The sequence below is a fragment of the Ceratotherium simum genome, chromosome 11, assembly GCF_057802395.1.
Source record: "Ceratotherium simum simum isolate JZ-2026a chromosome 11, ASM5780239v1, whole genome shotgun sequence".
In the NCBI taxonomy this organism is placed as follows: Eukaryota; Metazoa; Chordata; class Mammalia; order Perissodactyla; family Rhinocerotidae; genus Ceratotherium; species Ceratotherium simum.
This window is the reverse complement of record NC_141910.1, coordinates 13232951-13259581: the sequence shown is the minus strand read 5'-3', so window position 1 is coordinate 13259581 and position 26631 is coordinate 13232951. Positions and strand designations below refer to the sequence as shown.

Below are 26631 nucleotides of genomic sequence, written 5' to 3'. Positions count from 1 at the left end.
AATTCAAAATCTATGTATATATATACTAACAATATGAACAAATCTCTTTTTCTTAGGAGATACTTCTAAAGGAGGCATAGCTGAAATTACTCAATCCAGCTTGACACCAGGCATTGCTGCCACTCCTGGAGATTCAGACATTGGATCTCATTTATCCTTGTCCCCTGAGGACTTTCCTCAGTTGGCTGTAAGGTCTTTTCAGGAGAATACTGTTGGTCAACATATTGATTCTCTCAACCGACAGGCATTGGCAGATAGTCATCTAACTGAAGAGACTCTAAAAGTTTTAACTGTTCCTGAACTAGCTGACCAGAAGACTGAGATATCAACAGTACCCTCCAGTTCCTACTCAGAAAGAGGGAAGTCTAATAGTTTCTACCCACAGGGCTTACCAAACAGTCATCTAACTGAAGAGGCTCTGAAAGTTTCAGTTGTTGCTGGACCTGCTGACCAGAAGACTGGCATACTGACAGTCCCTCCCAGTTCCTACTCACTGAGAGAGAAGCCCAGTATTTTCTACCAACAGGCATTGTCAGACAGTCATCTAACTGAAGAGGCTCTAAAAGTTTCAGCTGTTCCTGGATCTGCTGACCAGAAGACTAAGAAAACAACAGTAGAGAAACATGTTATTTTCTCCCAGCAACAGTTGCCAGACAGTTCTCTAACTGAAGAGGCTCTGAAAGTTTCAGTTGTTCCTGGACCAGTTGATCAAAAGAGTAGGATACTAATAGTACCTTCAAGTTTCTACTCCCTTGGAGAGAAGCCTGGTATTTTCTACCAGCAAGCTTTGCCAGACAGTCATCTAGCTGAAGAAGCCCTGAAAGTTTCAGCTTCTCCTAAACCAGCTGACCAGAAGACTGGGATACCAGCAGTAACCTCTACTTCTTACTCACATAGAGAGAAGCCCAGTATTTTCTATCAACAAGAGTTGCCAGACAGTCATCTAACTGAACAGGCTCAGAAAGTTTCAGCTGTTTCTGGATTAGCTGAGCAGAAGAAGACTGGGGCACCAATAGTAACCTCTACTTCTTATTTACGTGGAGAGAAGCCCCATATTTTCTATCAACAGACATTGCCAGACAATCATCTAACTGAACAGGCTCAGAAAGTTTCAACTGTTCCTGGATTTGCCGAGCAGAAGACTGGGATACGAACAGTAACCTCTGCTTCTTATTCACATAGAGAGAAGCCCAGTATATATCAACAGGAGTTGCCTGACAGTCATCTAACTGAACAGGCTCAGAAAGTTTCAACTGTTCCTGAATTTGCTGAGCAGAAGACTGGGGCACCAACAGTAACCTCTACTTCTTACTCACCTGGAGAGAAGCCCCGAATTTTCTATCAACAGACATTGCCAGATAGTCATCTAACTGAACGGGCTCAGAAAGTTTCAGCTGTTTCTGGATTTGCTGAGCAGAAGACTGAGGCACCAATAGTAACCTCTACTTCTTACTCACCTGGAGAGAAGCCCCATATTTTTTACCAACAAGAGTTGCCAGACAGTCACCTAACTGAACAGGGTCAGAAAGTTTCAGCTGTTCCTGGGTTTGGTGAGCAGAAGACTGGGACACCAACAGTAACCTCTACTTCTTATTCACATAGAGAAAAGCCCAGTATATACCAACAGGAGTTGCCAGACAGTCATCTAACTGAACGGGCTCAGAATGTTCCAGCTGTTCCTGGATCAGCTCACCAGAAGACTGGGATACCAATAGCACCCCCTACTTCCTACTCCTGTAGAGGGAAGACCAGTATTTTCTATCAGCAGGAGTTGCCAGACAGTTGTCTAACTGAGCAGGCTCAGAAAATTTCAGCTATTCCTGGACAAATTGACCAGAACACTGGGATACAAACAGTACCCTTTAGTTCCTACTCACACACAGAGAAGCCCATTATTTTTTACCAGCAGGAGTTACCAGATAGTCATCTAACTAAAGAGGCTCTAAAAGTTTCAGCTGTTCCTGGACCAGCTGATCCCAACACTGGATTACCAACAGGGTCCTCTAGGTCCTACTCATTTGGAGAGAAGCCCAGTATTTTCTCCCAGCAGGCCTTACCAGATAGTCATCTAAGTGAAGAGGCTCTCAAAGTTTCATCTGCTTCTAAACCAGGTGACCAGAAGACTGGTGTAGTAACGGTACCTTCTAGTTCCTACTCACCTAGAGAGAAGCCCAGTATTTTCTACCAACAGGCGTTGCCAGGCAGTAATGTACCTGAAGAGGTTCTGAAAGTTTCAGTTGTTGCTCCTGGAGCAGCTGAAAAAAAGAGTGGGTCACCATCAGAAGCCTCTAGTTTCTACTCAGAGAGAGAGAAGTCCAGTGTTTTCTACCAACAGGAATTGCCAGACAGTCATCTAACTGAAGAGGCTCAGAAAGTTTCAGCTGTTTCTGGACCAGCTGACCAGAAGACTAGGATACCTACAGTAACCTCTACTTCTTACTCACATAGAGAGAACCCCTTTATTTTTTACCCACAGGGATTGCCAGACAGTCATCCACCTGAAGAGGCTCTGAAAATTTCTGCTGTTTCTGGACCAGCTGACCAGAAGACTGGATTGCCATCAGAGCCTTCTAGTTCCTACTCACATAGAGAGAAGCCCATTATTTTCTACCCACAGGGCTTGACAGACAGTCGTATAGCTGAAGAGGCTCTGAAAGTTTCAGCTGTTTCTGGACCAGCTGACCAGAAGACTGGGTTGCCATCAGAGCCTTCTAGTTCCTACTCACATAGAGAGAAGCCCATTATTTTCTACCCACAGGGCTTGACAGACAGTTGTATAGCTGAAGAGGCTCTGAAAGTTTCAGCTGTTCCTGGACCAGCTGACCAGAAGACTGGGTTGCCATCAGAGCCTTCTAGTTCCTACTCACATAGAGAGAAGCCCATTATTTTCTACCCACAGGGCTTGACAGACAGTTGTATAGCTGAAGAGGCTCTGAAAGTTTCAGCTGTTCCTGGACCAGCTGACCAGAAGACTGGGTTACCATCAGAACCTTCTAGTTCCTATTCACATAGGGAGAAGTCCAGTATTTTCTACCAACAAGACTTGCCAGATAGTCATCTAACTGAAGAGGCTCTGAAAGTTTCAGCTGTTCCTGGACCAGGTGACCAGAAGACCAGAAAACCAGCAGTAACTTCTATTTCTTACTCACACAGAGAGAAGCCTAGTATTTCTTACCAACAGGAGCTGCCGGGTAGTCATCTAACTGAAGAGGCTCTGAAAGTTTCAGGTGTTCCTGGACCAGCTGACCAGAAGACTGGGATACCTACAGAACCATCTAGCTCCTATTCATATGGAGAGAAGCCTATCATTTTTTACCAGCAAAGGTTGCCAGATCTTACTCAAGAGGCTTTAAAAGTTTTAGGGGTTCCTGGACCTGTGGAGGAGAAGACTGGGATATCAGCAGTTACCTCTACTTCTTCCTCACATGGAGAGAAGCTCGTCATTTCTTACCAGCAAGAGTTACCAGATATTACTGAAGAAACTTTGAAAGTTTCAGCTGTTTCTGGACCAGCTGACCAGAAGGCTGGGATGCGAATAATCCCTTCTAGTTCCTACTCATATAGAGACAAGGCCAATATTTTTGACCAGCAGGAATTGCCAGATCTTACTGAAGAAGCTTTAAAAGTTTTTGCTCTTCCTGGCCCAGCTGCCCAGAAGACTGAGATACCAACAGGACCTTCTAGTTCTTACTCACATAAGGAGAAACTCACGATTTCATCTGTGATTTTACCGGATGACCAGAAGACTGAGTTACCAACAGCTTCTCCGAGTTTCTACTCACATATAGAGAAGCCCAAGAATTCAACGGTGACTGGATCAGACAACCAGAAGACTCCCTTACTGACAGTTTTTCGTAATTTTTATTCTCAGAGAGTAAAGCCCAGTATTTTCTTTAAACAGAAGTTGCCAGATAGACATCAAAGTGGAGATATTCTGAAGATTTCAACTGTCCCTGAACAAACTGATGTGAATTCTGGAATACCAATACCTCTTTCTAGTTCCTATTCACACAGAGAGAAAACTATTTTCTACCCACAGGAATTGCTGGACAAGCATCTAACTGAAGATACACTGAAGGTTTCAACAATTCCTGGACCAGCTGACCAGAAAACTGTGTCATCAACAGCTCCTCCTAGTTCCTTTTCACACAGAGAAAAACCAGATATATTCTCTCATCAGGATTTGCCAGATACACATCTAACTGAAGATGCCCTAAAGTTCTCAAGTGGTCTTGGGCAAGCTGATCTGATTACTGAGTTATCAACAGTTTCTCCTGGGACTTATTCACATAGTGAGAAGCACAAACTTGTTTCAGACCACGTTCAAAGGCTCATAGATAATTTGGATTCTTCTAACTCCAGTATTATCTCAAACAGTATGCCTTTAAATTCTCAGGCTGATGGTAGAGTTGTAATAAGTAAGCCAGAATCTTCGGGTTTTGAAGATGTTGGCTCTGAGGAAATCCGGGACACAGACAATGGTTCCAAAAGTCTTAAAGAGATTCGGACACTTTTAATGGAGGCAGAAAATATAGCACTGAAACGATGCAATTTTCCTGCTCCCCTTGTCCCTTTCAGAGATGTTAGTGATATTTCCTTTATACAATCTAAGAAGGTGGTTTGCTTCAAAGAACCCCCCACAACTGATGAATCTAATGATGATTTACCTCAGAGACAGCCATTCGCAGAGGAAAGCCAAAGCAACAAGTGCATACAGAAGGATATTAGCACACAGACGAATGTGAAATGCCAGAGAAGCATTGAAAATCGGGAGTTTATTAGTTCAGCTACAGTTAGAAGTCCTCTACAGGAAGCAGAAAGCAAAGCCAAGGTGGCATTAGACGAAACCCTTAGGCAGTATAAAACAGCCAAATCTGTAATGAGATCTGAATCTGAAGGGTGTAGTGGGACCATTGGAAATAAAATTGTTATCCCTATGATGACTATTATTAGAAGTGATTCAAGTAGTGATGCCAGTTCCTGCTCATGGGACAGTAATTCCATGGAGTCAGTTTCTGATGTTCTTCTAAACTTCTTTCCATATGCTTCATCCAAGACAAGTATGACGGATAGCAGAGAGGAAGAGGGTGTGTCAGAGAGCGATGATGGGGGTAGTAGCAGTGTAGATTCACTGGCTGCACATGTGAAAAACCTTCTGAAGTGTGAATCCTCTTTGAATCATGCTAAACAGATACTCAGAAATGCAGAGGAAGAGGAATGTCGGGTACGAGCACGAGGTAGGAACAGATAATTTGTTATAAATGCAGGTCAAACTTGTAGACATTATAGTTTAACAATTTGTTAAAGTTAAGTTTTTTGGAGTTCTAAATTTATTTTCTTGTAGAATTGTTAGAATGATTACATTTTCCACTGGCAATCCAGAATAAGCCCGTTTAACCAATAATATAGCGAAGTCACAGTGTTAGTTGTGCTACTCTGAGTTTGGGGTCTTAGGAAAAGTAGGTTCTGTTGTCTGAAGGAGAGTAAGGAGATAGCTTGGGTTTCCAAACTCCTAAAGCTCTCATGTTTCCCTTCTTCCCATTATAGTGTCCTTGTTTTGGAGACAGAAAAAAAACTCCAGTTTGCTCTGCTCTAAATCATTCTGTATCATAAAACTACATTTTCTTTCTTATCCCCTCTTCTAATAAAATTCTTGGAGCAGATCTTAGACATGAGAAAAAACTAATCAAGGTATTTCACACTGAAACTTTGGTTAGAGAATGTTGGGTTAGAGAATAAACTTGGGTTTAAAAGAGAATATTTATTAATCCTATTATTGTCTAATAGAATTCCATTATAAAAAAAAAACTAAGGCCATATGGGGAATATATTTTGGAGAGCAACTTGTAAGCAATTCAGGCCTACCTGGGAATCTTCCCTTGAAATTAACGGCCTACACCATTACTTCTATCATGCATATTTGAGTCTCAAAAACACTCCAAGTTTTGTTTATTATTTTTAAACATCAGCTCTCGTGGAAGTGGCAGTAACTGTAGCAGGAGCTGTAGGAGGAGCTGATAGGAAAGGCAAAGGGACTGTCTTGATTGGAAGGAAGATTAAGATAAAAATGGTTGAGTACCATATTAAAGTAGCCTCATTGGAGAAATATGTGTAGAATATGGTTTTTAAAAGTCAGACTTTTCAGTGAAATGATCTATCTCACGAACTAATAATTTCTCATAAAATTGAGAGCACACACCTTTTGCTAAGCTTTGTGGTAGGCATAAAATTGTTTATGTTGATGATCTCTGTGCTCTTATAATCACCAACAAATGATTACTTTCGCATTGTGTTATCTCAAGTGTTTTTATGCTTTCTCTCCAGCCTGGAATCTGAAGTTTAATTTGGCTCATGAGTGTGGCTACTCCATTTCAGAATTAAATGAAGATGACAGGAGAAAAGTAGAAGAGATCAAAGCAGAGTTGTTTGGTCATGGGAGAACAGCGGACTTGTCCACGGTATAAAAAAAATCTAGAAGTGAAGAGAGAAAATGTGAAAGAAAGGGTGGTGGAATTTGTCTCTTCCCTGGGCATTGATGACTCCAGTGGAGTCACTGATAGTCTTTGGCTAAGGTGTTAGGCATCTTAATTCTTCAAAAGTTAAGATTTAAGGATTAGATTCTGTAGGATTTGATTAATTCCAAATCCATCTATTGAAACAAATTACCTCCTTACAAAAATAAGAATGGGTTCACTCATTTTATCAGTATATTGTTGTCACTCTTATTTTCTCTTGAAGGTGATATCTTGAGATGCAGATGAAGTCCAGCTATTTTCAGATGTATATTCTCTGCTTAAGAATACAGAGCCAAAATAGCTTATGTATAAAGGACTTTCTTCTTAATAGTACTTATTTCCCTTCTATTGTGAATTATTTCTTGCATAGAAAAGAATATAGGTGAAGCATATATATAAAGAATAAAGAAAAGTAAAAATTATTCCTGTATGTCAGCCATCCAGCCTGAGAAATAGAATGTTACCAAATATTATTGAAGTCCTGTGTGTCACCTTATCTCAATTGGCTTATCTCAGTTGGCTTATCTCAATTTTGGAAAAGTTTTTTAAAAGTATAAATTAGATTGGATTTTAGGTTTATGTATATGCTTGTGAAAAACAAAATTAACAGATAATAAAATGGATACTTAGTTGTGCTAGCACCCTTTATTTAAAAGTACATATTTTCCCCAGTAATCTGCATTTCCTTATTTCTTTAATCTTCATGTATTGATGTTTTCAGACCCTCTAGCAATCAAATTGCCTTCCTTTGGATAGACTCTAGTTTGTATTCTTCTGAAAATATGGTGTCCTGAATTTGATTAAGCACAAAATTTCACATGTGATTTGACCAGCGTAAAGTATATTTGGTAATTCTCTTTTTGCTAATGTATTCTGTGATTTCTAGTGGTCACATCATACTATGCCATTTTTTAAAAAAAGCATTAACTGCTGTCCAGGTTTCTATTCTCATTTCTTGTGCCTGTATAATTCTTTTTAACTCTGCTGTATTTCTTCTTATTGGTTTCATATGAATGTTCAAGCCTGTTGGAATGATTTTGAATCTCAATTAGGTCATCTGTTTTATTAAATATCCCTTCCAGCTTTGTGCTATTTATATATTTAGTAATAATTTGTGTCCAAATTATTGATAAAAATCTTTATTAAGACAGGGTTATGGGGAAAGAGTCTAAAACTTTTTGAATAAGATTTTCCTTACAACTGGGGTAAGTACTTCACCATGCTATCATTCAATCCACAATTTTATACTTACATTTGACTTTCTTCAATCTGTTATCTGAGTGATTATGAGCTATAGTTGGTCTAGTATGACTTGTTCTTAGTGAACTCATATTGCCCACGATTATGTGTATATTTTTGGATTCTTCTTTTTAACTTAAATATGATCATTTCCCCTTAAAACTTCTCTAAAAGCACAATTTTACATAGGTATATAATGTTCCATTATATGGATATAACAATTTAATCATTCCCCTACTGTTGGAAATTTATTCATTCATTCATCCACAAATGCTTATTGGATGCCTAATATGTTCCAGTCACTGGTCTATTTGCTGAGGACATATCACTGAAAACAATAGACAAAAATTCCTCCCTCTTGAAGCTTACATTCAAGTGAGAGGTTACAGAGAGCAACTAAATAAGTAAGTAAAATATATAATATGTCAGTTGATGGTATGGCTGGGAGACAAATAAAGCAGAATGGTCAAGGAAGGACCTGAGAAGGAAATATTGGATCAAATATCTAAAGAAGATATGAGAGTAAGCCATTTGGGTATCAGTGGAAAGAGCATTCCAGACAGAAATAGCATGTGCAAAGTCCCTGAGGTCAGAGTGTGCTGGTGTGTTAAAGGGTAGTAAGGAGGCCAGTGTGGTTGGAGAGAGACTGAAAGAGAGAAAACCAGATTGTGGAGGGCAGTAGTTCTTATCAGGGACAGTAAATGCCTCCTAAAGGCACATTTTGGAAATTTATTGTGGGTTGTTTTGGTCATCACAGTAATTGAGGGTTGCTTCTGGGGTGTAGTAGATAGATGTCAGAGATATTAGATGTACACACTACGGTTTCACACAATGAAGAGTTGTCCCTTGTCACATACAACTTTTGAATGTCCCTCTGAATATTCATGTGGGTGAAAAACCCCTTATAGTTCCTTAAACTGAGTCTCTTGGAGACAGCATATAGTTGGATCATGTCTTTTTTTTCTTTCCCGTTCTGCCAGTCTCTGTGTTTTGATGGGAGAGTTTAATCCATTTACATTTAATGTAATTACCAATAAGGAGAGACCTATTTTTGTCGTTTTGCTATTTGTTTTTCTGTGTCAAAGAAATGTTTTTTTATGTTTATGTTTAAGTACAACTTAAGCCAAGTAGACAATAGATCATCACTTTTCTTTCTTTTTTTTTTTGGTGAGGAAGATTGTTGCTGAGCTAACATCTGTGCCAGTCTTCCTCTATTTTGTATGTGGGATGCCGCCACAGCATGGCCTGATGAACGATGTGTAAGTCTGTGCCTGGGATCCGAACCTGTGAACCCCGGGCCACCAAAGTGGAACGCACAAACTTAACCACTACACCACCGGGCTGGTCCTACTCTTTTTCCCTGTTTGGTAACCTCTGAAGACAGGAAAAGATTGAAGTCAGTAATTTAAATCATCATGGTATATGGACCAATAGCTCTAAGTTTATAAAGAAAACCATAAAACAAACTTAAAAGTAAAAATAAAACAAGCCAAACTAAGAAAGTAGTAAGAAGAAAATGATGAAATCAAATTATCAGTTAATGAACTAGAAAACAGAAAAATAGTAGACTTAGACATTAAAACTTAGATTTGAATCTTGGAAAAATTCTAAATCAATAGGCAACTTCTAGCTAACTAGATGATTACAAGGGAAAAAAATACAATGTTATAGATGAAACAGAGTGTGATAAACATACCATTGAGAAATTTTGAAATCATAAGAGAATATAATGTGCACCTCTTCTCATTAGGTTTAAAATTTTCATGAAATGGCTGATTTTCTGAAAATGTAAACAAATCTTAAATAGATTGGACATGTACAAGACAGAAAATCCTTGTTGATCAAAGATTTAACTTCAAGGATAGGGTACCTGACCTATTCGTTAATATTAGAGAATATTTTCTGGGGGTGATATTGATGTTGTAGTTATATGATAGGTGAATGACACTATTCTTAGGAGATGCAGTGGTGAATTATTTAGGATTGAAGTGTCATATCCCAATGTCTGTGTAAAGAGATAAAAGCTGATGGGGAAATGTTATACCAACAATTCTTGAATCATGGTAGAAGGAATTCAAATGTTTATTTTAACATTCTATCAACTTCTTTTTTTAAGACTGGTTTTTAGAGTTGTTTTAGATTCACAGCAAAATTGCAAGGAAGATAAAGAGATTTCCCAAATGCCCCCTGGCCCAACACTTGCATTTCCTCCACCATTATCAACGTCCTCTACCAGAGTGGTACATTTGTACAATTAATGAACCTACATTGACACATCATAATCAGCCAAAGTCCAAAGTTTACATTAGGGTTCACTCCTGGTGTTATAAATTCTTTGGATTTGGACAGCATATAATGCCGTATATCCATCATTATACTATCATACAGAATATTTTCACCACCCTAAATTTCCTCTCTACTGTATCTTTTCAGTTCTACTACTCACACACCCTGACTGCAACTGCTAATCTTTTTATTGTCTCCATACTTTGGCTTTTTCAACAGTGCATATAGTTGGAATCATACCACATGTGGCCTTTTCAAATTGGCTTCTCTCAATTAGTAATATGCATTTAAGGTTCCTCCATGTATTTTCATGGCTTGATTGTTCATTTATTTTTAGCACTGAATAATAGTCCATTGTCTGGATATATCACAGTTTATCTGTTTACCTACTGAAGGACATCTTGGTTGCTTCCAAGTTTTGGCAATTATGAATAAGTTGCTATAAACATCCTGATGCAGGTTTTTGTGTGGACATAAGTTTTCAGCTCCTTTGGGTAAATATCAAGGAGCACAAATGCTATATCATGTGGTAAGAGTAAGTTTAGTTTTGTAAGATACTGCCAAACTGTCTTACAAAGTAGCTGTACCATTTCACATTCCCAATGAGTCAGAATTCCTGTTCCTCCACATCCTCATCAGCATTTGATATTGTCAGTGTTCTGCATTTTGACCATTCTAAGGTGTGTAGTGGTGTCTTGTTTTAATTTGCATTTCCCTGATGATGTGTGATAGGGAGGATCTTTTCATATGCTTATTTTCCAGCTGTGTATCTTTGGTGAGGTATCTGTTAATGTCTTTGGCCCATTTTTTAGTTGGGTTTTCTTTTTTTATTGTTGATTTTTAAGAGTTCTTTGTAATTTTAGATAATAGTCCTTTATCAGATGTATGTTATGCCAATATTTTCTCCCAGTCTGTGGCTTGTCTTCTCATTCTCTTGACATTATCTTTCACAGAACACAAGTTTTTAATTTTAATGAGTCCAGCTTATCAATTATTTATTTCAAGGATTGTGCTTTTGGTGTTGTATCTAAAAAAGATATGGTCCTCACCATATATATCCAAGGTCATCTCGGTTGTCTACTGTTATCTTCTAGGAGTTTTATAGTTTTGCATTTTACATTTAGGTCTATGATCCGTTTTGAGTTGATTTTTGTGAAGGGTTTAAGGTCTGTGTCTAGATTTATTTTCTTCATGTTGATGTCCAGTTGTTCCAGCACCACTTGTTGAAAAGACTGTCTCTGCTCCATTATATTGCCTTTGTTCCTTTGTCAAAGATGAGTTGACTATGTTTATGTGGATCTATTTCTGGGCTCTGTTCTGTTACAGTGATCTATTTGTTCTTTTGCCAATACCACACCATCTTGATTACTGTAGCTTTATGGTAGGTCTCAAAGTAGGGTAGAATCAGTCTCCAACTTTGTTCTCCTTCCATATTGTGTTGACTATTCTGGATCTTTTGCCTCTCCATATGTTAGAATCAGTTTGTCAATATCCACAAAATAACTTGCTGAGGTTGTAATTGGAATTGCTTTGAATCTATAGGTCAAGTTGGGAGAAACTCAAGGGCTTGACAATATTGAGTCTTCCTGTCCATGAACATGGAATATCTATTTATTTAATTCTTCTTTGATTTCTTTCATCAGGATTTTGTAGGTTTCTTCATATAGATCTTGTACATATTTTGTTAGATTATACATAAGCATTTCATTTTTTGGGGTGCTAACAAACATGACATTGTATTTTTAATTTCAAATTCCACTTGTTCATTGCTGGTGTATAGGAAAGTAATTGACTTTTGTATATTAACTTGTGTCCTGCAACTTGCTATAATTGCTTATTAGTTCCAGTTTTTTTCTTGATTCTTTCAGATTTTCTACATAGAGGAAACAATCATGTCATCTGCAAACAATGACAGTTTTATTTCTTCCTTCCCAATCTGTATACTTTTTATTTCCTTTACTTGTCTTATTGCATTAGCTAGGAATTCCAGTATCATGTTGAAAAGGATGGATGAGACGGGACATCCTTAACTTGTTCCTGATCTTTGTGGGAAAGCATCTAGTTTTTTACCATGAAGTATGATGTTAGTTCCAGGTTTTTTTGTAGATATGCTTTATCAAGTTGAGGACGTTTTCCTCTATTCTTAGTTTACTCATGGTTTTTATCATGAATGGCTGTTGGATTTTGTCAAATTCCTTTTCTGCATCTATTGATATAATCATGTGATTTTTCTTTTATAGCCTGTTGATATGATGGATTACATTAATTGATTTTTGAATGATGAACCAGCCTTGCTTACCTGGGATAAATCTCATTTGGTTGTGGTGTATAATTCTTTTTATACTTTGTTGATTTTGATTTGTTAATATTTTATTGAGGATTTTTGCGTCTATATATTGGTCTTTTTTTTTTTTTTTTCTTGTAATGTCTTTGTGGTATTGGGTAATTCTGGTTTCATAGAACGAATTAGAAAGTATTCCTTCTGCTTCTATCCTCTGAAAGAGATTGTAGGGAATTGGTTAATTTCTTCCTTAAATGTTTGGTAGAATTTACCAGTGAACCCGGCTTGGCCTAGTGCTTTCTGTTTTGGAAGGTTATTAATTTTCTATTCAGTTTCTTTAATAGATAGATACCTATTCAGAATGTCTTTTTCTTCTTGTGTGAGTTTTGGCACATTGTATCTTTTAAGGAATTGGACCATTCCATCTAGATTATCATCAAATTTTGGGCACATTGTTGTTGATAGTATTCCTGTATTATCCTTTTAATGTCAGTGGGATCTGTAGTGATGTCCCCTTTCATTTATGATATTAGCAATTTGTGTCCTCTTTTTTGTCTTAGTTTGCTTGACCAGAGGCTAATCACTTTTATTGATCTTTTTGAAGAAACAGCTTTTGGTTTTGTTCATTTTCTCTATTGATTTCCTATTTTCAATTTCATTGATTTATGCTCTAATTCTTATTATTTCTTTTTCTGCTTACTTTGGACTTAATTTACTCTTCTTTTCCTAGTGTCTTAAGGTAGAAATTTGGGTTACTGATTTTAGACCTTCTTTTCTAATATATGCATTCAATGCTATAATTTCCTTCTATGTATGCTTTTACTGCATCCTACAAATTTTCATAAGTTGTGTTTTCATTTATTTTTTTTATTTTTTTATTTTTTTTTTTTAAAGATTTTATTTATTTTATTTTTCCCCCCAAAGCCCCAGTGGATAGTTGTATGTCGTAGCTGCACATCCTTCTAGTTGCTGTATGTGGGACTCGGCCTCAGGATGAACGGAGAAGTGGTGCCTCGATGCGCACCCGGGATCCGAACCCGGGCCACCAGCATCGCAGCGTGCGCACTTAACCACCAAGCCACAGGGCCGGCCTGTGTTTTCATTTAAATTGATATATATATATACATACCCACACACACATATGGTTTTTTTTTTTTTTTTTTCGGTGAGCAAGATTGTCCTTGAGCTAACGTTTGTTGCCAGTCCTCCTCTTATTTGCTTGAGGAAGATTGTTGCTGAGCTAACATCTGTGCCAGTCTTCCTCTATTTATATATGGGATGCCACCGCAGCATGTCTTGATGAGCAGTGCGTAGGTCCGCACCTGGGATCTGAACCCACGAATCCTAGGCCGCCAAAGCAGAGCGTGCAAACTTAACCACTATGCCACCAGGCCGGCCCCTAGATTGATATATTGTTAAATTTCTCTTGAGATTTCTCCTTTGTTTTATTTGGAAATGTGTTGTTTAATTTCCACATATTTTGGTATTTTTCAGTTACTTTTCTTTGTTCGATTCCTGGTTTAATTTCATTATGGTCTAAGAGTGGCCATTGTATGATTTCTATTCTTTTAAATTTGTTTTTTGTGTTGTCGAGTTGATTTCGACTCCTAATGACCCTGTGTACAGCAGAGGGGAACCCTGCCTCCATTTTGCGCCGTTCTCGCACCTTTCAGCACTATTCAGACATACGCTCTGCTGCTATTTATAGGGTTTTCGTGGCCAGTTTGTTCAGAAGTGGGTGGCTAGGTCCTTCTTCCTAGTCTGTCTTAGTCTAGAACCTCCGCTGTAACCTGTCCACCATGAGCGACCCTGCTGGTATTTTGAAATCCTGGTGGCATAGCTTTCAGCATCACAGCAACATGCAATTGCCACAGTATGACAATTGACAGATGAGTGCTTTGTTTTTCTGACCAGGAAATAAACCCCAGGCCACAGTGGTGAGAGTGCTGAATTTTAACCACTAGACCACCAGAGCTGGCTTTAAATTTGTTAAGGTGTGTTTTACCACCCAGAATGTGGTCTCTCTGGGTGAATGTTCCATGTGACCTTGAGAAGAAGGTGTGTATTCTGCTGGTTTTGGTTGAAGTAGTCTCTGTGTCCATTATATCCAGTTAATTGATGGTGTCATTGAACTCAACTATGTCCTTACTGATTTTGCTCTCTGATGGATCTGTTCATTTCTGATAGAAGAGTGTTGAAGTCTCCAACTATAATAGCAGATTCACCTGTTTCTCTTCGCAGTTCTATGGGTTTTTGCCTCACGTCATTTGACACTGTTGTTAGGCACATATACATTTAGGATTATTATGTCCTACAGTTGACCCCTTTATCATTTATTATGTACTGCCCTTCTTTATCCCTGATAACTTGCCATGTTTTGAGCTCTGTTCTGTCTGAAATTATAATATAGTACTCCCGCTTTCGTTTGATCAGTATTAGCATGGTCTATTTTTCTCTGTGTATTTACTTTTAATCTATATGTGTCTGTATATTTAAAGTGGCTTTCTTGTAGATAACATATAGTTGGGTCTTGTTTTTTATCCAATCTGACAATCTGTCTTTTTATTAGTGCGCTTAGACCATTGGCTTTCAAAGTGATTACTGATATAGTTGCATTAATATCTACCATCTTCGTTACTGTTTTCTATTCGTTGCCCTTGTTTTTTGTCTTCCACTCTTTTTCTGCCTTTTGTGGTTTTAATTGAGCATTTTATTTGATTACATTTTCTCTCATTTCTTAGCATATCAGTTATATATATATATATATATATTTATTTATTTTTTTTTTTACTTTTTTTAGTGGTTTCCCTAGAGTTTGTAACATACATTTACAATTAATTCAAGTCTACTTTGTAATAACACTATACCACTTCACAGGTGGTGTGAGTACCTTCTAATAATGAAATAGTCCTAATTCCTCCCTCCTGTCCCTTGTATCATTGCTGTCATTCATTTCATATATATATACACTATATATATACATACATGCATGCATAAGCAATATTTTGAACAAACTATTATCTGTTAGATCAATTAAGAATAAGAAAAAAAGTGTTTTTTTTAAACTCACTATTCCTTCTTTGATGCTCTTCTTTTCTTTATGTAGATCCAAGTTTCTGACCTATATGGTTCTCCTCTCTGAAGTACTTCTGTTAACATTTGTTGCATGATAGGTCTACTGACAACATATTCCATCAGATTTGTCTGAGAAAGTCTTTATTTCTCCTTCAGTTTGCAGGATAATTTCAAAGGATATAGGATCCTGAGTTGGTGGGGTTTTCTTTCAACACTTTAAATATTTCACTCTATTCTCTTCTTGCATGCATGGCTTCTGAAGAGAAGTCAGATGAAATTCTTTGTTCCTCTATAGATAAGGAGGTTTTTTACCTTTGGCTTCTTTCAGGATTTTTTCTTTATCTTTGATTTTGTGTAATTTGCAAATGTTATGCCTAGGTGTAGTTTTTTCGGCCTTTGTCCTGCTTGATGGTCTCTAAACTTCCTGGATCTGTAGTTTGGTGTCTGATGTTAATTTGGGGGAAATGCTTAGTCATTGTTGTTTCAAATATTTCTTCTGTTCCCTTCTTCTCCTGATATTCCCATTGCTCATATGTTACACCTTTTGTAGTCTTTTGATGTTGTGTTCTGGTTTTTTTTTCAGTCTTTGTTCTCTTTGCTTTTAAGTTTTGGAGGTTTCTATTAAGATATCCCTAAGCTCGAGATTCTTGCCTCAGCCATATCCAATCTACTAATAAGCCCATCAAAGGCATTCTTAATTTCTGTTATAGTGTTTTTGATCTCTGGCATTTCTTTTTCGTTCTTTCTCAGGATTTCCATCTCTCTGTTTACATTGTCCTTATGTTCTTGCATGCTGTCCACTTTATCCATTAGAGCCCTTAGCATATTAATCATAGTTGTTTTAAATTCCTCATCTGATAATTTCAACATCACTGCCATGTCTAGTTTTGGTGCTTGCTCTGTCCTTCAAATAGTTTTTTTTGCTTTTTAGTATGCTGTGTTGTGGGGCCCGTATGTATTAAATTAAGAATATGCTGTGTGTGACCCTCTGAATGAGGAGGCACAGGCTACCCACACAGGGTTAGCTGGTAGCTCCCTCAGCATCTGAGCTCCCACTTTGGGGAAGTGAAAACCCCAGGGTTGTTTAGATTGAAGGTACAGTTTTAATGCACTCACACAAAGGAAGTAAAGTCACAAGATTTATTACTTTAAGATTCCAGAAGCAGAGGTGGGGGATGCAGTGAGCTGGGGGAAGGGCAGTCCTCCATCCAGGGTCACAAGCAAGCAGGAGATAGAGAGCAGGGTGGCAAGCACTTATTATAAGGTGGTGGGGTGGAGATCACTAACTTTTCGAGTGCTCAATTCCGGTTATTTTAAAAGGTGCCCTGGGAAAAGCGAAGTGGGAGCTTGTGGAGGGAATCCTAAGCTCAGGTCCTTATCTAACTGTCCAGACTCTGGGTGTGAACAGGGTTGTCATACTGTAAAGTGCCTAGGCAGCACCTCAAAATAGCTGTTTTCTCATCACAATTGACCCTGTGATGCCTAGGCATTAGTCTTTAGGGAAAACCATGGGCACTGTCTGGATGGTGGAGATATTAAAAGCCACTGGCAGGGTTTTGGTCATCAGGCACATGAAACATTTGAGCAAAGCAAAAATACCAATACACAATGTCAATAGACAAATGATAGTTTAAAATCGTTTCTGTAACCATCCCCCCCGTTTTTTCGGGTCCAGCCAAGAAAATAAAGGCCATGGATAAGGTTAAGGTAGGTATTTGATTAAAAAGTTGGGTTACCTTATGAAATACTTGTACCTTTTGGGTCATCTTTTATAAATTTGTCCAGAATTATTAATATACATGCAGCAGGTAGTGCCCTTTACAGTGCATACACCTCCTTCCTTGGCCAAGAAGTAATCTAAAGCTAAATGATTATCCAAAACCATCTGTGCTACAGAATCATGTTGTTGCATTAAGGCTAGGCGTTGGTGTAACAGCCCGATGTGTTCAGCCAGGGTGGCTGACAGGTTGGTATTTGCTTTAATAATTTGTTGTTGTGTGCCTATTGCAGTGGTGCCTAATCCAGTTCCTATGAGGGCTAGTAGTAAACCTACCCAACATAATGGGGGTGAATACTTCACACTTTATTAGTTCTTTCCTTCTGCTAACTTGAGCTTAGTTTGTTGTTCTAGTTCCTTGAGTTATAAAGTTAGCCTTTTTTTTTTTTGATATCTTTATTTTCTTTTAATATAGGCAATTATCACTATAAACTTCCCGCTTAGTACTGCTTTTGCTGCATCCCATAAGTTTTGGTGTGTTGTGTTTTCATTATCATTTGTCTCAAGATATTTTCTAATTTCCCTTTCGCTTTCTTCCTGACTCATTGGTTGTTCAAGAGTGTGTTGTTTAATTTCCACATATTTGTGAATTTTGTGGTTTTCCTACTGTTATTGAGTTCTAGTTTCATTCCGTCATGGTCAGAAAAGATACTTGGTGTGATATCAGTTTTTTTGAATTTGTTAAGACTTGTTATTTGACCACACATGTGATCTATCCTAGAGAATATTCCATGTGCACTTGAGAAGAAAGTGTACATTGTTCCCATTGGGTTTAGTTGTCTTTATATGTCTGTTAGGACCTAGTGTTGTTCAAGTCCACTGATTCCTTATTGAATTTTCTGTCTGGATGTTCTATCCATTATTGAAAGTGGGGTATTGAAGTTTTTGACTATTATTGTATTGCTGTTTCTCCCTTCAGTTCTTTTAATATTTGCTTTATATATTTAGGTGCTTGGATGTTGGGTGCATATATATTCATAATTGTTATTTCTTCCAGATGAATTGACCTTTTTATTATTATATAATGACCTTCTTTGTCTCTTGTGACAATTTTGACTTAAACTCTATTTTGTCTGATATTAGTATAGCCACTCCTGTGCTCTTTTGGTTACCATTTGCATGGAATATCTTTTTGCATCCCTTCACTTTCAGCCTCGGTGTGTCCTTAAATCTAAAGTGAATCTGTTGTAGACAGCATGCAGTTGAATCTTGCTTATTCATTCATTTAGCCACTCTCTGTCTTTTGATTGAGGAGTTTAATCTATTTACATTTTAAGTAATTATTGATAGGGAAGGTCTTACTACTGATATTTTGTTAATTGTTTTCTGTCTGTTTTGTAGTTCTTTTGTCCCTCTTTTCCTCTCTAGCTGTCTTCCTTTGTGATTTGTAGAGTTTTTTATAGGGATATGTTTTGATTGCTTTCTTTTTTTCCTCTTCTCTATCTTCTGTAGGTATTTTGTTTGTGGCTGCCGTGAGGCTTACATAAAACATCTTATATATAGTTATAGCATAGACAACAAAAATAAAAATAGACAACTGGGACTACATCAAATTAAAAAGCTTCTGCACAGCAAAGAAAAACAGTCAACAGAATGAAAAGGCAAACTATGGAATGGAAGAAAGTATTTGCAAACCGTATATCTTGGGTTAATATCCAAAATACATAAGGAGGGGCCGTCCCCATGGCTTAGCGGTTAAGTGAGTGTGCTCCGCTGCTGGCGGCCTGGGGTTCGGGTCCCGGGCGCGCACCGACGCGCTGCTTCTCCGGCCACGCTGAGGCCTCGTCCCACATACAGCAACTAGAAGGATGTGCACCTATGACATATAACTCTCTACTGGGGCTTTGGGGAAAAAAACGGAGGAGGATTGGCAATAGATGTTAGCTCAGAGCCGGTCTTCCTCAGCGAAAAAAGAGGAGGATTAGCACGGATGTTAGCTCAGGGCTGATCTTCCTCACAAAAACAAAAAAACAAATTCATAAGGAACTCCTACACCACAATAGCAAAAGAAACAGATCCCCCCAAACCCACCAACCTGCTTTAAAAAATGAGCAAAGGACTTGAATAGATATTTCTTTAAAGAAGATATGCAACTGTCCAACAAGTACGTGAAAACATGCTCAACATCACTAATCGTCAAATGCAAATGAAAACCACAATGAGATGTCATCTCACACTCATCAAGATGGCTACTATCAAAAAACCAAAAGATAACAAGGATTGGAGAGGATGTGGAGAAATTGGAACCCTTATACATTGTTGTAGGGAATGTAAAATGGTGTAGCTGCTATAGAAAACAGTATGGAGGTTCTTCAAAAAGTTAAAAATGGTGGGCCCGCCCAGTGGCGCAAGCGGTTAAGTGCGTGTTCTGTGGCAGCCCGGGGTTCGCCGGTTCGGATCCCGGGCGTGCACCAACGCACTGCTTGTCAAGCCATGCTGTGGTGGCGTCCCATATAAAGTAGAGGAAGACAGGCATGGGTGTTAGTTCAGGGCCAATCTTCCTCAGACAAAAGAGGAGGATTGGCATCAGATGTTAGCTCAGGGCTGATCTTCCTCACAAAAAAAAAAAAAAAGTTAAAAATGGAATTACTGTATGCTCCACCAATTCTTCTTCTGGGTATACATCCAAAAGAATTAAAATGAGGATCATTGATATCTGCATTCCTATGTTCATTGCAGCGTTATTCACAGTAGTTGCTATGTTTATTGATGGATGAGTGGATACAGAAAATGTGGTATATACATGCAAAAAATAAGGAAATCCTGCCATATATGACAACATGGATGAATGTGAAGGACATTATGCTAAGTGAAATAAGCCAGTCACACAAGTACAACTGCATGATTCTACTTACATGAGGTTTCTAAAATAGTTGAACTCGTAGAAACCGAGTAGATGGTGGTTGCTAGGGCTATGGGGAGGGAAAAATGGGGAATTGCAGTTCAACAGGTTATAGTGTCAGTTATGCAAGATCTAGAGATCTGCCCCACAACATGGTGCCTATAGTTAGTAATACTCCACTACGCACTTAAAAACTGTATGTACCCTTTATCAAGAGGGCGGAGCTCATATTGTCTTCTTACCACAATAAAAAAATATATATTAAAAAGGAAAGAATCTTATGTGGAAAATACAGATGCAAAAATGTTTAAAATAAATATTATTAATTGATATTCAGTATTATATTTTTAATAACATATCATGAGCAGGTAGGGCTTAATCTAACAAAGCAGATAGTTCATTATTAGGACATTTATAAACATATGGTTTTACATTAGTAGGAAAACCACGGTTGTTTTGATAGACTCCAAGAAGGTATTGTGGGAATAAAAATAAAATAACGATCTGTTTCCAATTAAAAGTATTTCTTTAGAGTAGAAGAACAATGCCTCAATATGATAAGGAATATGTATTTGAAATTAGCAATCAGCATAATCAACAGTCAAATACTTTTTTTATTCATAGAAAACATTTGTGAGTGATGTTACCAGAAATGGTGAAGTAGGGAACTCTAGGGCTCTGTTCCTGCAAAAAAACACCTAATAGGCTAGCAAAATGTGTCAGAATCAACTTTTTCAGAACTCTGGAATCCAGTCGGAACTTAAAAAAAAAAAGAGGGGGAACAATTACTGAAGTAAAGAGTTGTTACACTTCAGTAAGAGAGTGCTGTAGCATCTTAAAATGCCCACCTACCATCCCCCAATCTGCAGTAGCTTTGAAGATGACACACCACACTCCTGTTGCAGGTTAGTAGTTAGTTACAGAGGGCACAATATAAACCTTATGAGGTACTTAGGGGAATAAGGACTTTTAAGAGATCTTGCTTAAACTGGGGAATTGAGAAGGCCATGTGCGTGCCCAGAGCTGGACTCACTCTCAGAAAAGGTCTGAGAAGAAGACTCTAAGCTTTCACCTCTGGCTGACCTTTCAGGCTTTGCATTGCGCAAGGTGGAAGTGAAGGCTAAAGCAGTGTTGTAAATGACCTTAGTGTTGAAGAAGTACCCCAACACAAAGAAAATCAGAAAAGGCTAAGAGAGGTTTTTTTTCTTGTTTTTTTTTTTTGCCTGCAAGTGTTTCAAAACAATAGCTGACCATTAAGCGAAGAGAACACAGACTTCAGTGCCACACACAACAAAAAATACAAACTTTTTACAAAAGTAATTTAGAAAAGTATCAGACAAACAACAACCCACAACAAGCAGCAAAAACAAACCCCACATAGGGGAGAGAATCTGATACCCAGAGTTGCCACACTATAATATTTGATATGTCCGATTTTCAACAAATTAGGAAGCACTTAAAGAAACAAAGTATGGCCATTCTTAGGAAGAAAAAGTAATCAATAAAAACTGTCCCTGAGGAAGCCCAGGAATTATACTTATTAGAAAAAGATTTTAAATCAACTGACTTAAATATTCTCAAAGAGCTAAAGAAAGCCTATGACAGAGAATTAAACAAAACAAAGAAAAGGATGTCTCACCAAACAGAGATATCAAAAAAGGGATAGAAATTACAAAAAGGATCCGAATGAAATTCTGGAGATGAAAGTACAATAACTGAAATGAAAAATCCACTGAAAGGTTTCAATAGCAGATTTGAGGAGGCAGAATAAGGAATCAGTGAACTTGAAGATATGTCAATTGAAATTACTAAGTCCAAGGTCCAGAAAGAGAAAAGTATAAAGAAAAATTAACAGAGCCATGACATACCACCAAACATACCAACACGTATAATGGAAGTCCTGGGGGACAGAAAAGAGAGAAAAGGACAAAAATAATATTTGGTGAAGTAATTGTTGAAAACTTCCCAAATTTGATGGAAAACATGCGTCTACACATCGAAGAAGCTGAATGAACTCCAAGCGGGATAAACTGAAAGAGTTCCACACCAAGACACATTATAGTCGAATTGTTGAAAACCAAAGACAGGAAATCTTAAAAGCAGCGATAGAGAAGCAACTCATCACTTACAAGGGATCTTCAATAAGACTAACAGTCAAGCGCTCTTTAGAAACCATGGAGGCCTAGCGGGAGTGGGATAATGCATTTAAAGTGCTGAAGGAGAAAACTGCCAACCAAGAAGTCTATATCTGGCAAAACTATCTTTCAAAATGTATAGGAAGTTGAGACCAGATAAACATTACCTTGGAGTTTTTCAGGCAAGAAATGCTATAGGAAGTCATTCAGGTGAAATGAAAGGCAACTAGACAGTAACCACTTCAAACCTACTAGGATAGCTTTATTTAAAACATGGAAAATAAAAAGTCTTGGCAAGGATATGGAGAAATTGGAACCCTTGTTTTGGGGTTCCAACCCTTGGTGGGAATGTAAAATAGTACAGCCGCCGTGGAAGACAGATGTGTAGTTCCTCAAATAGTTAAGGATAGGATAACAACAATAATAATAATGTGGAATAATAAATAATAGTATGACCCAGCAATTCCAGTACTAGGTGTATACCTAAAAGAATTGAAAAACAGGTGTTACAACAAAAAATTATACCTAAGTTTTCATAGCAGCGCTGTTCACAAAAGCTGAAAAGTGTGAACAGCTAAATGTCCATCAACTGATGAATAGATAAAGTATGGTATATCCAATACAATCGAGTATTATTCAGCCATAAAATAGGAATGAATTTCTGATACATGCTACAATGTAGGTGAATGTTGAAAATATTATGCTAAGTGAAAGAATCCAGACATGAAAAGTCACATATCATTTCATTTATGTAAAATATCCAGAATAGGTAAATTCATAGAGACAGAAAGCTAAGTAGTAGTTGCCAAATGCTGAGGGGAAGAGGGAAAGGGGTACAGACTGCGTAATGGATATGGGTTTCCTTTTGGGTTGATAAAAATATTTTGGAACTAGATAAAGGTGATGATTACACACTAGACAGAGGTATTCTAAATGCTACTGAATTATACACATTAAAATGGTTAATTTCATGTTTTGTGAATTTTGCTTCAATAAAACATTTGTTTATAAGTTGATTAATGTATTTTATATTCTCTGTCCTGTCTTTTGCTTATGTTGTGTTCATTTCTCCATTAGACATTCTTGCAAAAGAATATATTTTAAAGCTCTGTTATACACACATATACACACATGGTATTGCTTAGGCTTGCTGTTGTATATTTAAGTTGTTTTGAATATAAATAATGAAGTTCTGCTCATCTTAGTAGGTTTGGGGTTGATTTTAAATGTATAGCCAGATTTTCAGGTTATTCCAGAAAACATTTAAAAAGAACACTTGTTGGTTCTAATACAAGTAGAAATTGCTTTAACTGTTTTTTTTTGTTTGTTTGTTTTGAAGTCCTAAAATATAAAACTATGAACAACTTACAGAATTATTCCTGCCAGGTAATTCTGTGGTAATTTATAAATTTTTCTAGAATTTTACAATCAAGCTTATAGTAACCCTTATTTATTTTTAAAAACATTCGTTTCCATAACTTTATTGATTTTCAAGCAAGTTTTGCGTGAAATAGTAGCCCGTGTTTCATTTCTTTGTGGAGGGTAAATTTTTGCTTTTAGTGCTAGAGGACTGTGTGTGTGGCTTTGTGTTTGCACGCACATACATATGTGTGCGTTTTGTTTTATGTGACAGGGAAGAACTGTTATATCTTTTCTGGCTTGTTATACGAAGCCTGTGACTTGTGATATTAAGCTGAGCAATGAGAGAATAATAGAATCTGATAAAAATCAAATAGATCTAAGTGAAAATTTTAATTGAGAAATAGTCTCTGGAAATTTGTAAAGGACATATCAGCTAAACAGTACTTTTGTAACAGCTTTATTGCAATACCATTTACATACTGTACTATAAAGTTCACCCATTTAAAGTACATAATTCAACGGTTTTTACTTTATTTACAGAATTGTACAATAATCTAATTTTAGAACATTTCCACTGCCCGCCCCCGCCCCCTGCCCAGTTCCCTTAGCTCTAGGCAACCACTAATCCACTTTCTCTCCATATGGATTTTCCTATTCTGGACATTTCATATAAAGGGAATCATTTAATATGTGATCTTTTGTGATTGCTTTTTTTTTTTTTTTTTTGTGAGAAAGATCAGCCCTGTGCTAACATCTGCCAGTCCTCCTCTTTTTTTGCTGAGGAACACTGGCCCGGGGCTAACATCGGTGCCCATCTTCCTCCACTTTATATGGGACACCACCACAGCATGGCTTGCCAAGCGGTGCGTCGGTGTGTGCCTGGGATCCGAACTGGCAAACCCCAGGCCACCACAGTGGAGTGCGCACACTTAACCGCTTGCGCCACCGGGCCGGCCCCTGTAATTGCTTTCTTTTACTTAGCATAATGTTTTCAAGATTCATCCATGTTGTGTAGTAGCATGAATCAGTACTTTATTACTTTTTGTTGCCAAATAATATTCCATTGTATGAATATATCATATTTTGTTTATCCATTCACCAGTTGATAGACATTTGTTTTTTCCCCCACTTTTTGGCTATTGTGAATAGTGCTGCTATGAACGTAAGTGTAAATGTTTTTGAGTGAACATGTTTTCATATTTCTTGGATATATACCTGGGAGTAGAATTGCTGGGGCATATGGTAACTCTTAGTTTAACATTTTCAAGAACGGCTAAACTATTTTCCAAAGTAACTGCATCACTTTACATTCCCACCAGCAGTGTATGAGGGTTCCAGTTTCTCTACTTCCTTTCCAACGTTTGCTATTTTCTTTTTGATTATAGCTATTATGATGGGTGTGAAGTAGTATCTCCTTGTGTTTTGATTTATTTTCCTAATGATTAATGACGTTGAATGTCTTTTCATATGCTTGTCATTTGTTTATCTTCTTTGTAGAAATGTCTCTATTCAAATCCTTTGCCCATTTTTAAATTATCTTTTTACTGTTGAATTGTAGGAGTTCTTTGCCTATTCTGAATATTAGACTCGCATTAGATATTTATTTGTACATATTTTCTCCTGTGTGCTGTCATTTCACTTTCTTAATGGTGACCTTTGAAGCACAAGTTTTTGATTTTGAGGAAGTCCAGTTTATACGTCTTTATTGCTTGTGCTTTTGGTGTCATATTAAGAGATCATGGCAGGGCCGGCCCGGTGGCGTAGTGGTTAAGTTCATGCGCTCTGCTTCAATGGCCTGGGGTTTCCGAGTTCAGATCCCGGGCATGGACCTATGCACCGCTTATCAAGCCATGCTGTGGCAGGTGTTCCACATATAAAGTAGAGGAAGTTGGGCACGGATGTTAGCCCAGGGCCAGTCTCCCTTATCAAAAAGAGGAGGATTGGCAATAGATGTTAGCTCAGGGCTCATCTTCCTCAAAAAAAGAAAAAAAAAAAATTATGGCATATACCAGAGTCACAAAGATTTATGGTTTTCTTCAAACAGATTTAGTTTTAGTTATTATGTTTAGGTCTATGATCCCATTTGAGCCAATTAAAATTTTGTTTTTATTTTTTAAAATTGTGGTAAAATATACATGACATAAAATTTACCGTCAGCCATTTTTAAGTATGCAATTCAATAGTGTTAACTATATTCACATTGTTGTACAGCCCATCTCTACAGCTCTTCTGTTCGTAAAACCAAAACTATATATCCATCAAACCACAACTCCCCATTTTCCCTTCTCCCCAGTCTCTGGCAACCACTATTCTAATTTCTGTCTCTATGAATTTGACTCCTGTAGGTATCTTATAAAAGTAGGATTGTACAGTATTTGTCTTTTTGTGACTGGCTTATTTCACTTAGCATAATGTCCTCAAGGTTTGTCCATGTTCTGGCATGTGTCAGAGTTCTATTTTTTTCAAAGGCTGAATAATATTCCGTTGTCTGTCTATACCACATTTTGTTTATCCATTCATCCATCAATGGACACTTGAATTGCTTCCACCTTTTGGCTGTTGTGAATAGTGCTGCTGTGAACATGAGCATACAATTATCTTCTCAAGACCCTGCTTTTAATCTTTTAGGTATAGATCCAGAAGTGGAATTGCTGGGTCATATGGTCATTCTATTTTGAAGTTTTTGTGGAATTGCCATACTGTTTTCCATAGCAGCTGCACCGTTTTACGTTCCCATAGCAGTGCACAAGGATTCTAATTTCTTCATATTCTTACCAATACTTGTTATTTTCTGTTTTTTTTGATAACAGCTATCCTACACATGTGAGGTGATGTCTTGTTGTGGTTTTGATTTCCATTTCCCTGATGATTAGTGATGTTGAGCATCTTTTCATGTACTTGTTGGCCAGTTGTATATCTTCTTTGAAGAAATGGCTATTTAAGACCTTTGCCTACTTTTGAATTGGGTTGTTTATTTTTCATTTTGAGTTGTGAATATATTCTAGATATTAACTCCTTATCAGATACATGATTTGCAAATGTTTTCTCCCATTTTGTGGGTTGCCTTTTTACTCTGTTCATTGTGTGCTTTGGTGTACAGAAGTTTTAAATTTTGATGT

General features: G+C 37.5%; 1 protein-coding gene across 1 annotated transcript in view; it reads left to right on the top strand.

Annotated features, from left to right (window-relative positions):
• Window positions 1-26631, top strand: part of ALMS1 (ALMS1 centrosome and basal body associated protein) — a 226413-nt gene that overhangs the window by 64997 nt on the left and 134785 nt on the right. The window contains 2 exon segments of the mRNA XM_087436571.1: window positions 57-5237; window positions 6325-6458. Of these exon segments, the coding sequence (XP_087292697.1) occupies window positions 57-5237; window positions 6325-6458 (5315 nt within the window).